The sequence below is a fragment of the Pectinophora gossypiella genome, chromosome 7, assembly GCF_024362695.1.
Source record: "Pectinophora gossypiella chromosome 7, ilPecGoss1.1, whole genome shotgun sequence".
Taxonomy (NCBI): Eukaryota; Metazoa; Arthropoda; class Insecta; order Lepidoptera; family Gelechiidae; genus Pectinophora; species Pectinophora gossypiella.
Genome location: NC_065410.1, coordinates 13,404,331 through 13,417,035, shown reverse-complemented (window position 1 = coordinate 13,417,035; position 12,705 = coordinate 13,404,331). Strand labels below are relative to the sequence as shown.

Genomic DNA, 12,705 nt, shown 5'->3' with positions numbered 1-12,705 from the left:
ATAATGAGGAAACTGTTTCTTTTTAAATGTAGTATTTAAAAAATGCAATGAATAAAGGATTCATTTAGGGTACAGGAATAAACAGTTCTTCAGGTTAAACACATTTATTCTGTAATAATATACATTTAAATATACTTTGTTCTTTAGATGTTCTTTGGTATATAAAATATAATATTGGAATATGGCCACACATATCTTTCAATGGAAGTTTGTAAGTCATCTCTTAATATAATGGAATTCAAGTACATTTAAATCTAAAACAATTAAAAATATTTAAATTAATTTCAAATTATACTTAATACATGGTCACTTACACCTAAAATACTTTGTGCTTTTCAATTATTAAAATACTTATATATAATATAATAATTAATGTCTTTAAATTATGAGTAAATGAATTCATGAATGTAGGACTTTAATGGATGAGACATTTTCGTTGTATTGCACATTTGGAATTGACTGTAATACTTAAAACTTGGATCGCAAAGTTTGATTGTATTCTTAATTATTGTCGTAATAGAAATCATAATCCTCTGGTTCGTCTGGTATCTGGGGAGGGTCTTGGGGAATGTCAATGCCCTCTGCATCAAGCAAACGGACTTTAATGTCCATAGATAATAAAGTCTCCAAGTCATTGTTAAATGAATTGCTGCACATCTTTTCTTTCAATAAAGCATTAATACCATCAGTCCAATAGTCAAACACCTGCTCATCTGGAGCCACAAAGTCCAAAGATGTAACTTCGTTGGACTTTAATATTAGGGAGAACGCCAAATGAGCATTAATTTTCCTCCCCCTTAAATCTTTCATATGGGGGCACTCTTTACCGACCACAACACATTTTATGTCAGTCACAGCCAGTTTAGTCCCAAGCTCTTCTAAACTTGGAGTGCTCTTTTCATCACAGTCTCCATAGTGCAATACTTTATGGTTGGGGGACAATCGGACAAACCAAAATTTGTCCTTTATCCTCTGGCCCCTTGATGAATATTTTTTAAATCTTGTGCCTCCCACAAGCACCCCTAATCTTTGCTGCTGAATCAGTTCAATAATCTCAGGAGTAATCTTCTCTTTTAATTCAACAATTGGTGTTGCATGGGACTCCCATACTTCCCTATTGGTGCGTTCCTGTAGCCAAATGTTAGTTAAATCAGCATATGTCAACTGGTTTATCTTCTGGCGAAACTTGTCGAAGCCTTTTGGTGAGCATGCCAGTGACCTGCTAATCTGCTCCCTGACTACACTAGACACTTTGACAAAGTCTTCAGTGGTAGCTCTCATCTCTTTCCATGTCTTATTAAGTATAACTATACAGACACAGAACAATTCTTCAAATGGATGGTCATGTGTGAAGAATAGAGGATGGTAAGTCTGTCCCTGTTCACTGGGAGGGTCTCCAATATGCAATATGTCACACAGTTGTTTCACCAACTCCACACTTGTCTTCCCAAATGGACATTCATGCTCGTCCGCTCTGCAACTGTTCTCTAGGACAATCTTTGTGTAGTGTTCTGGATAATTCCTTGCAAAATACAGCATACAATCAAGACCTAAAACACCAGGGGGAACCTCATTGAAGTCTTTGATGGGGTCTATTTCACATTTGAAGCCAAGTTTCTTGAAGTCTTTGGAAAAGCTGCCCAGTTGTCTTCTTGTTGTAACTTCAATGTTGAAGCTGTTGTCATTCTCAAATGCAATTTTCCTCAATTCCTTAATCTTTTCCTGTGACTCTTGCTCCTGAGAGTCGGCTCTTTGGCGCATTTTCGGTTCCAGTAAGCCAAGCATCAGGGTTTGTAATACATAAAGCTGGTGAGCTAATTCTGTACCAAGAGCATCTTTTGAAGCATTTTTGGAGAAGTCAGCGGCCCCAATCAGATTCTCATAAATGACAAGACGAACTTGCTTAGAAGCCAATGTTGCTGCAATTGTTTTTCTTTTCGTCATATCTGCTTTAGAGAATATAGCATTGATCAATGCAATGGCATTCTGTTGAATAATACTGTCTTTGTTTTGTAAATGTGATACCAGATTTGGAATAGTAATTTCCTTTTCTACATGAGCATTCTTACCAGAACTGTTAAGAACAATATTCTCAAGGATTGAGAGACAAGATTGGATAACCTGAGGATCTTGTGTGCTTGATTGATTGTTAACAAAACTTGCCACTTTATTTATGAATTGGTTCTCCAAAATATCCCAGGATATAATGCCATGATCCATGAGTTCAACGAATGTGATTAAAGCGTATTTTAAGGCTGCACTTTTGAATTTACCAGATTCAATATTGTTGATGATGAGTGAGAGGCCTTTCTTATTAATGAATTCGCAGGCGAATGTGAGGTCGCTGCTGGCCGTGGATAGTTTACTGAGCGCAGCAGTCTGGTCGGTTTCCACGCCCGAATTAATCTTAGTTAGGATGTCCTGGACAGTTTTTGCTGGAGAAAATTCCAGCCGCAGTACCGAACCGTTTTTGATCGCATTTCGGTTTTTTTCTGTGATGTAATTCTGGTTGTTGCTTTCAGAGAACTGTAAGGCGTAGTTATCAGGGTCAGGGAGGCCCCAGCGCTCGCAGAGTTCCTGTATTATGCTGGATAAGGGTTGACTCTGATCGAACTCTATCAATTGTGGCACCTTGTCCGGCGCATTCAGCATTTCCACTGCAATCTTCAGTATCGTCGAATCTTTCGTTGCCGCCGGCATTTTGATTGGCTTTGTAGACATTTACACAAGTTTTATCACAAAATAATTACAATTTTGTTGATAATCACCTCCCAGCTTGACATGACTGACAATCACACACACACACCCATTTCCGTCGCGCTTATCACGAGCATTTAGTTCTTTTGTTTAATACTACACCACATTCTCTTTCAATTCGCACATGTATGGTGGTAAAAGCAGTGGGGGTGTACAAAATGTTAATATACTATAATGTACAAAATAAGCGCACTTTTAAAAGTAAAGTTTTTTTTTTCCTTTAATTTGGCCCGGTTTAGTTGTCTTTACCTTCTAGTGTTCTTTCCATTTTATCCAATTTAATTCTTTTGATACATATTTCATTTGCATTGATTGATTTACGTTTTCGAATTCGATTAAAAAGACTAGTAAAACATATACTATCAATATAATATAATAACATGCAAAATTCATTTGCTACGGTTTCTCGCCAGAATCCCCCATAAAAAAAGTATTCACATCCGCATCCACATCATTTGCATTTTTTTTCAAATATACTTTTTCGCTTCGTGAATGATGTTTGAATGGTAAAAATTCCATACCTACACGTTGCGTATATTTTGGATATTGAGATTGTCGACTTTGGTAATCGGACCGAATGCCTTCATCTCCTATTAGAAAAAAAAGCGGTATTCTTACCGTTCGCAAAATATTGTCGTTGTGGATACCCAAGTTGGCTAGATTATACTGGGTTAATTGCGGCATAAATAACATCAATTTGTTGTTATTTGATATCAACATTGGAGACATTTGCATCAAGTACATGCTCTAATTAATATCTAGTACCTACCTACTCAGTCACATTTAGATCTAGTGTAATCTTCCTCGAAACTTGGACGTGTTATAACGTCTATGCATTATTATGTCGATACTAAATTCTGGAAAGTTTTTAATTGTTATTTTTATCATTGAAGAAATTTTTAGTTTCCGATGTGATAGAAGACCGTATGGTTCTATTACCCAGTCCTCTGCTCCAGATGGAAGATACAGGTTGGAGGTGGTGGGACTCGATAAGACCTACATACCTGAACAACTTTATACAGGTAAATATTTTCATATTTAAACTAAGTAACTATAAACAAACAGCACTCACGAACTTAAACCGGATGGTTCTTCGAACTCCGGAAGTCAATATCAATACCATTTAAACATAAAAATATCTAAGAATCTTTTCTTTTTGCAAATATCCAGTTAGAACGTTTGTATTAAAGACAAGTTACGTAGGTTCTTACCGGATACTGGATAGGTACTTACAAAAATAAAAGATTCTAGGATAAACATTTTTCTGTTAGCGGTCATGATATTGGTATATATGATATCGGTATTCGATTCATACAACACAAACGTCGGGAATTCGGGATCGGGCGGTTTAATAAATAATACACTGGTAATAATTGATTTTTATAAGTTCACGATTTACTTATATAGGTAAATAAATATGTATGTATAGGTACTACGCGACACATCGAGCCCGATGAATATCGTAATATATTTGACGGTCCATCGCATGATAAGCAGGGACGTCGGTAGATACATTGTGTGGTCAGAATACATTCTGTGTTTTTTCTTTGCTCTCATCTCTGTCCACTTCACGATGAGAGTGTTAACCATCAACACGACTGGGCCCTTCAATTCACAAAAAGCAATTCACCTTTAAAATCAATATTGCTATTTGACATTTGTTTGTATTTTTTTAGATGTATTGCTTCGATGTGGCCTTTTTAACCCTCTGTTCATTCTAATTTTTGGATCTGTAAAAGATAATTAGAGTATCCGCCCAAGGCCATCCCGACAGCAGTTACCTATAGACAGACATGAGAAGAAGTCATCATCCCCCTATGCATATCTCGGGTATGTGGGTTTCCTCACGATGTTTTCCTTCACCGCTGAGCACGTGATAATCAATTATGATCCAAACATAAATTCGAAAACAAATTCGACAATCATTGGTTTAGGCCTGTGTTGAAAGTGAGAGGCAAGCGTTCTACCAACTGGGCTACAACACTTATTTTTTCGTAGTACAAATAACGAGGACTGATGAAGACTCCTTGTTCACGATGTTCACAATATCTGCGGAGGGCGACACGACACCGGACCCACGTAACCCTCGTCGTCTGATATTGCTGGACGCGGGGCAAGTCAGCCCCATGGACCAGACCACCGCAAGATATACCGTGAGGTGCCCCAACTCTGTAGAGCAGACTATCTCTTCGCCAAAGGATACCGTTGCGGTGAGAAAGATTTAACGCCAGTATTCTGAGATGTTCACTCGACTCTTCCTCCACTCGACTTGGCTTCACCAGTATTTTAAGTCTTGGTGACTTTACTCACTGGAGTCGAACATATCGTACTACCTCATTATGATCTTGATGGGCTTGCTTGGTGACGGTCACTACTAGAAGGGGGTGCTCTGTTTTTAGAAGGTGACTTATTTGCCTCGGATACCTACCTATAACTTGCGACTTGGCCGGACAAATGGGAAGTGTTCTTGAGGAATTACGACTTCAAGTAGTATTAGAAATAAAATGTAGAATCGGAGTATAAAATCAACGTCTATTTCAGTGAGAGTGAAAGTACAAGTGAAAGGGTTTGCGGGGGGAGGAACAATGTCAACTTAGCGCCTACTAAATAAAAATAGCAATCCCGTCGCTAGCGTGGCGTTTGGTAGGTTTATCCTGTCGGGATTAATAAATATGAAAAGGCGTCGAACCCCAACAGAAGCGTTAAGGATGACGAAGCGCTGAGCGCTCTGACTTACGATGAGAAAGTATTACAGTTCACATATTAAAACATATTTTTCCCGGGGGATGGTGATGGTGTAGGTAATCTAGGTATTAATACCACCAGCCGGGTCTGCATGACAACCGCGCCGCGAATTATATCGAGCGTTTGGACCAATAAACGATACGAATGCTATCTACGTAGATGGACGTCAAACGGCTATTGGTCGAAGCGCTCAATATAATTCGCGTCGCGCGCGGCACGGTTGTCATGAAGACCCGGCAGAAATCAAATTCTGATTCAGTCAAAATCGAATGTCTCAGTCAATTTACTAGGTAAAAGCTTATTTATTTATTTCTTCATTCAGGTTTATTGGCAAGCTCCTATGTCGGGAAATGGTTGCGTGACACTCCGCGCGATGGTGGCTGAGAACGAAGCGGTGTGGTTCGAGGACGGAGCACCCTTGACCCTTCGCCTGTGTGAGGACCTCAGCCAACCTGATGATATTGCTCCTGTAATCAACAACGAATGCAGTGTCTGTGAGGAGGCTAAATATGAGGTATTAGGTTGTTTAAAGGGGACAACAACATCTCCATAGCATTATTTCGTTTTTCACAGAGTCCGCTTACGAGGGGAGGTCAAAAAGTTCGCGGAATGAGGGGGAAGGGGGTCGAAATTAAACACGAAACTATTTTTCCTTTTCAATATATTCTCCCTTAACCTTAACACATTTTCCGGATCTATCAAATAATTTGTTTATTCCATCATAAAAAAAAGATTTCTCTTTGCTGTCAAAATAGGCCGAAATTGCAGACTTGACTTCTTCATCATCGCCAAATTTTCGTCCACGCAGTTCCTTTTTCATTTTTGGGAACAAAATAATAATCGCTGGGGGCCAAGTCTGGACTATAAGGCGGGTGGTTTAATTTTTCGAACCCGCATCGGTGAATGGCAGCCGTCGCAACATGGCACGTGTGGACGGGTGCGTTGTCGTGCAAAAGGAGCACACCTCTTGACAGCTTTCCTCTTCTTTTTTCCTTGATAGCCTCTTTCAATCTATCCAGTAAAGAAGCGTAGTAATGTCCCGTTATAGTCACACCACGATCTTTATAATCAATCAGCAAAATACCTTCTGTATCCCAAAAAATAGTGGCCATGATCTTTCCGGCCGATTGTGACACCTTAAACTTCTTTGGAGGAGGTGTGCCTTTTTTATGCCACTGCATCGACTCTTGCTTCGACTCAGGTTCATAGTGGTGAACCCAGGTTTCATCTCCAGTAACAATCCGGGCCATAACTTCTTCCTTATTCTCTCCACAGAGCTCTAAAAACTGGCGAGAACACTCGACACGCTCGCTTTTTTGAAGTGGCGTGAGCATTCTTGGAACCCATCTTGCGCTGACCTTAGTCATCCCAAGATGTTGATGTAGGATATTTAAAATACTTGTTTCGGATACACCGACCATTGCTGCAAGCTGCTTCTTCTTCAAGCGGGTATCTTCTAATACAAGTTTCTCTACTTTTTCGATGATTTCCGGTGTGGTGGCCTCAATGGGCCGTCCGGAGCGGGGGTCATCTTCAATCGACTCTCTTCCTTGCTTGAAAAGACTATGCCACTTGTAAACCATGGTTTTACCAGGGGCAGAGTCCGCGTAAACTGCTAACAGCTCTTGAAAAATCGTCTGAGCGGATTTTCCTTGCTTGGTGAGGAACTTAATGACGGCGCGGTGTTCAATTTTCTCCATATTCGCTGAGTTCTTCCCGATTCACTTGTTTGCTGGTCGATAGTTCAAACGTTAATGACCCGATTTGCTTCAAACTTGGTACATATACTGTTAATGAGGTGTGCAACTAGCGGCTACCTGTACGAGCAAACCAACCCCCTCCAACCCCTCCATTCCGCGAACTTTTTGACCTCCCCTCGTACTTAACCTGAAGATTTGACAGGTCCGGTTTTTTACAGAAGTGTCTGCCTGTCTAACATTCCAACCCGCGAAAGGAAAACCAGCCCAATACAGGTTAGGTCACATACTTTCTCCGAAAATGCATTTCTTGGGAATGTGAGTTTCCTTACGATGTTTCCTTCACCGCTGAGCACGTGATATTACCTACTAGTGCCGCTATATTACCTACTAGCTAATGAATACAGATATTTTTGAGTTGGAGTATGAGTATTTTCCTCAAATGAAATTTTATCCAATTAGGAATTCCCGTCGCATTAAGACACAGGCTTCTCTCGTAGAATATATGGTTCTAGAAAAAAAGCTAAAGGATCAACGAAATTATTTTTGTCCAGATATCTTTCACGGGCATCTGGTCACGCAACACCCACCCGACGTTGTACCCCGAGAACGATTGGGTGCCTCGGTTCAGCGAGCTGGTCGGCGCTTCACACTCTACGGAATACAACCTGTGGATGCCAGGGTCCCTTGCTTCGGAAGGGCTCAAGGTCTTAGCGGAGTATGCTAATTCAAGTGCGTTGGAGATCGAAATAAGGGAGAAGGTAAGTATTGACGTTTGTAACTGAAGTATTTGAAAAGTTCAGTCAAAAAGTTTCAAAACGAGAGGCAAAGGCCTAAGTATCTCTACTTATACATATTTAGCAGCTTCATACTTTAACACTGTCCTTCCGCTTAATTCGTCATCTACCAAGCATTATCCCGTTTTTTCACAGAGTCCGCTTACCTAACCTGAAGATTTGACAGGTCCGGTTTTATACAGAAGCGACTGCCTGTTTTACCTTCCAACCCGCGAAGGGAAAACCAACCCAATACAGGTTAGGTCACATACCTCCGAATGCGTTACTCGGGAAAGTGGGTTTCCTCACGATGCTTTCTTCACCGCAGAGCACATGATAATCATTTATGATCAAAACATGAATTCGAAAATAAATTCGACAATCGTTGGTTTAGGTCTGTGCTGAATTCGAAACTGTGACTTCAAAATGAGAGGCAAGCGTTCTACCAACTGGGCTACCACGGCTTCCTTACGCTTTATTAAACTAATTAATGCTTATTTTTGAGACTGCAAGTTAGAAAGTTCAATTCTTATTTTCAAGATCTCACTTTTTTACCTCTGGGTACCTACATCAGTATTTTTCGCTTTGTTAAAAAGATGATTACATACTTTCACCAAACCTCTTCCCTTCAACAGATTGGTGATGGAGTCAGAACAATGATAAAAGGCAAAGGGCACGGGTACCTACGGATGAGTACTCCTTCGTACTCATCATTCCGAGCTGATAAAGTGAACCATCTCATAACAGTTGCCGTAGCTCTCTCGCCATCTCCAGACTGGTTCCTTGGAGTGTCCAGATTTGAGTTGTGTTCTGAAGAAAATACGTGGTTGGAAGAAAGGGAGCTCAACTTGTATCCTTGGGACGCCGGCACTGACAGTGGCATCTCTTACGAGGTAAGTTTCCATTGGCTACAGGATAAAACGATGAAGTAATTACAACGATATGATCGAACCAGTCAAATCAGTAACTTTTTACTCAACGTCAAAACACGAAATTACTTTTGAATTTGTATGAAAAAGCAACCTGTGACGTCATAGAAAGACACGCCAAAATGTCGCACTTATCACATTTTTCTTTATTATAATTCATAAATAAGTAAAATAGAAAAAAGAAAAGTTTTTTGTCACCTTTAGATCTATCTTTGTTTAGTAATCAGAATTTCATAATTTTATCTTTGACCTAGGAAACTACCCAATTGGCTTTATTCGAATGTCCACCATAACATGACTTGTTTTTACAGTCCGTCAACATCCCAACCTACCCCCAGGACAACATCAACCGCGTGGCTATGAGTTCCCCAGACAAAAACTCACCATTCTTCGAAACCGATATGAAGGACTTGCATCCCTTTGGAAAACTGAACTTAAAATTGGTACGCACGTATCAAAGGGAGTGTGAAGATACTACAGGTAAGTTAATTAGACAGTTTTTTTTCTTTAGCCTGTCGTGTTCCACTGCTTTTTCGTGGTGTGGTATTGCCCCCCCCCCCCCCATCACCTTCTTCCAAAATGGTTACAAATGTGAGGTTGTACGGTTGGGTGGGCCTGGGGTGTAATTGCGTTCAAATTACAAGTAAGTCAGGAATGTTAGCTAGATAGTGATCAGACATTTTATTTAAATCGAATAGATGCACGTTTAATCTTCTTTCAGTTCAGGCTAAAAGAAATCGACCGATTGACCGAAAGATGTGCTTCGGAAGGCACGTTAAGCCGTAGGTCCCGGTTAAGAAAGAAAGAAAGATACGTTTATTATAAAGGGACACCACAGTAACAAATATAAAATAAATAACAAATATATAATATAAAACACGGAGTAACACATAACTTACAATCAAACACATAATAAAAAAAAATAAAAGACAACATACACGAGAAATACAAATAATTGTGTGTATGGACTGGTCAACGATGGTGGTGGTGTCCTACTACTTACTACTACTTACTGATGTAAATTAGTAGTCGTTACATGAGCCATATCAGGGGGCCATATCAGGGGGCCTTTGGCGGCTCAATTTTAACCCTGACACCAGGGTAATCCACACGATAACCCACACGATAGAAGAACAAGTTCAGGCTTCACCCGTTACAAATGTCGCCTTCTCATTTCTCTCTCTTGTAGACGCAGGAGAAACCCCAGCACCTGATGGAGGCGGCTCAGACGGGGCTGAAGATGGGAACGAACCAGAAGAGCCTTCCAGGTATCAAACCCAACACACTACCGGCGACCGCGGGGGGTGAGACATTCGTTGTTACATTTATTGGCAGTTCTGGGTTAGTTCCTCCTTCGTTTTTCTTACCATGAATTTGAGAGTTAGTCTACTAAGGCGAAAAAAGCGAAAAAAGGTCACGAAATTGTAATCTTATATACTCTTTATCTGGCATATAAGACATCAGAGAAAAAAAAAACATAATTTTCAGAGAAAACTTTAGAAGTGAAGCAATCCAAAGTTGGCTGTACTGGAGGTATTTTATGTTTGTTCAATGATCTAATGAACGTTTTTTTGTTTTATGGAAAAAGGAAAAGCACTTAAGTAAAGTGCTTATCAATTTTTGAAAGGTTCTCAGACCTTTATGTACCTTTTCCAACTAAAGAAATTCTCGTAGAACTGCTCATCCGACTCCATAATCGTCCATCATCACACTGACCAACGCTATTTTCCGTTCCCTTCGTCAATCCCTTCAACAAACTTTCGTAACTTCGTCAACCAGCGAAGCTCCAGTAGTAAGAGACCCGGAGACCTCAGAAGACTGCCCTATGACGCAGTGGGCGGAGTGGAGCATCTGCGAAGGTCCCTGCAAAGATGGCCGCGTGGACGGGTACAAGTGGCGTGAGCGCTACCACATGATCAACGGGAAGGCAGTTGAGAAATACGACCCTAATAACCCTGATGTGAGTAGAATTTTCATCATCATTTGTACTTTCATTTACTAGTATTGTAGGTTCAAACAGCCTCCGTGGTCTAGTGGTTAGAGTGTTAGGCTCACGATCTGGAGGTCCGCGTTCGATTCCCCATTGTCAAAATCACTTTGTGAGACTGCCCTTTGTTTGGTAAGCACTTTACAGGATTGAATTATCTGATTGTCTAAAACATTAAGATGATTCCGTGCTTTGGAGGGCACGTTAAACTCTTGGTCCCGGCTACTAGGCATTTACTTAGTAAGTATGTAGTTTTTACATGAGTCATGTCAGAGGCTTCTTTCTGGTGGCTCAACAGTAATTCTGACACCAGGGTTGATGAGGTTGGTTATTGACCTCACGAGAGCAAAAGTAGGTACTTCTTTTAACCCCTTATGTTCGCAGGCTGAAGGCACAGAAGACACAGTGCCTGAATACTGCAAGAACAACTATGAAGAATTTGATGGAGAGTCTTGTGAAGAAGATTGTGAGGAAACTGTTACAGGTATGTAAGCTGACTCCATTAACACAACCTAGAAGCAGCAAAATCTAAAGGAGCATAGGTACCTACAGAATAGGGTAGTTTCCCAGGTCAAAGATAGGTACTAATTATGAAATTCTGATTAAGTACTAAATAAACACAGATCTAAAGGTGACAAATGGGTGAATATCAAAATGTGTCAAGTTTTGTGGCGAACTGTCATATAATTTTTTCGTGATAAATTCGCAAATTGGGAAAATTGGGAATTGAAAAATTCCTTTTTCATGTCGGAACCGAGGATCCTTTTGGATCTTTTTCATGTCGGAACCCAATTTTTCACGAAAGAATAATATGAAATTTCGCCACCAAACTTGAAATTTTGAGATTCAACCAAATAAAGTTTTCTTTTTTCTATTTAACTAATTTGTGAATTTTAATAAAGAAAAATGTAATAATAAGTGCGACATTTTGTCACGTTTTTCTATGAGACGTCACAGATTGCTTTTTCATACAAATTCCATAGTAATTCCGTGTTTTGACGTTTAGTAAAAGGTAACTGATTGGACTAGTTGGAAACTACCTTATTATCCTGAAGTCTTACGTATAGGAGATCATCTGTATCATATTACGAAGTTAGCTGCCAAAGTTAACTAGTTTTCTATAGTGATCCCTCCGGCAGTATTAAGCGATATCTAGTGTATGCTCCGGCCTCGGGGTTTAACAGGATCCGCTTACCTAACCTGAAGATTTGACAGGTCCGGTTTTTTACAGAAGCGACTGCCTGCCTGACCCAACCCGCGAAGGGAAAACCAGCCCAATACAGATTAGGTCACATACCTCCGAAAATGCATTTCTCGGGAATGTGGGTTTTCTCACGATGTTTTCCTTCACCGCTGAGCACGTGATAATCATTTATGATCCAAACATGAATTCGAAAACGAATTCGATAATCATTGGTTTAGGCCTGTGCTGGATTCGAACCTGCGACCTCAAAGTGAGAGGCAAGCGTTCTACCAACTGGGTTACCACGGCTCATAATAATGTGGCACCATCTAATGAATGATAATAGGTACCTAATATTTGTTTCCGCAGTGGAACGCAGAGTTATGACACCAATCGCTCCTGGACACGGGTGGACTTCTAAGAGACGGGATCTGCCAAAAGTCAAGAACTAAGACAAGAATAAAGCGTTACATCAACGCATAAATAAGTTATAGTCGTACGTAAGAAGTAGGTATAATTGCGTATAACTAATGTTTTACAATAAGGAATAAGTTACATGAAAATAATGTCGAAAATATTTTTTCTAATTAAACGATAGCTATTATAATTATACGTTTTATTTCAATCTACC

General features: G+C 40.0%; 3 protein-coding genes across 4 annotated transcripts in view; 2 read left to right on the top strand and 1 right to left on the bottom strand.

Moving 5' to 3' along the window:
• The window catches only part of LOC126368433 (trichohyalin-like), a 96,454-nt gene that overhangs the window by 47,822 nt on the left and 35,927 nt on the right, over positions 1-12,705 (top strand). The window lies entirely within an intron of this gene.
• LOC126368382 (engulfment and cell motility protein 1) lies at positions 86-2,781 on the bottom strand. Its single transcript, XM_050012337.1, has one exon. The coding sequence runs from the start codon at positions 2,719-2,721 to the stop codon at positions 502-504; it is 2,220 nt and encodes a 739-aa protein (XP_049868294.1). The 5' UTR covers positions 2,722-2,781; the 3' UTR covers positions 86-501.
• On the top strand, positions 3,583-12,567 carry LOC126368409 (spondin-2-like). Of its 2 annotated transcripts, none has more exons than XM_050012385.1 (10): positions 3,583-3,779; positions 4,756-4,967; positions 5,825-6,016; positions 7,754-7,960; positions 8,611-8,868; positions 9,216-9,384; positions 10,094-10,172; positions 10,684-10,864; positions 11,276-11,375; positions 12,444-12,567. In XM_050012385.1, exons 1-10 carry the CDS (start codon positions 3,599-3,601, stop codon positions 12,524-12,526), a joined length of 1,662 nt encoding a protein of 553 aa, XP_049868342.1. In that variant the 5' UTR covers positions 3,583-3,598; the 3' UTR covers positions 12,527-12,567. The 2 variants fall into 2 exon arrangements, with proteins under 2 accessions (XP_049868342.1, XP_049868341.1); XM_050012384.1 differs by having other exon boundaries at positions 10,094-10,208.

Bases quoted from the DNA above. Each gene is read 5' to 3' on its own strand.
- LOC126368382 (XM_050012337.1), bottom strand. From the start codon at position 2,721: ATGTCTACAAAGCCAATCAAAATGCCGGCGGCAACGAAAGATTCGACG.
- LOC126368409 (XM_050012384.1), top strand. From the start codon at position 3,599: ATGTCGATACTAAATTCTGGAAAGTTTTTAATTGTTATTTTTATCATT. The intron at 7,961-8,610 runs GTAAGTATTGAC...TCCCTTCAACAG, and splicing joins AGATCGAAATAAGGGAGAAG to ATTGGTGATGGAGTCAGAAC. The intron at 8,869-9,215 runs GTAAGTTTCCAT...TTGTTTTTACAG, and splicing joins ACAGTGGCATCTCTTACGAG to TCCGTCAACATCCCAACCTA.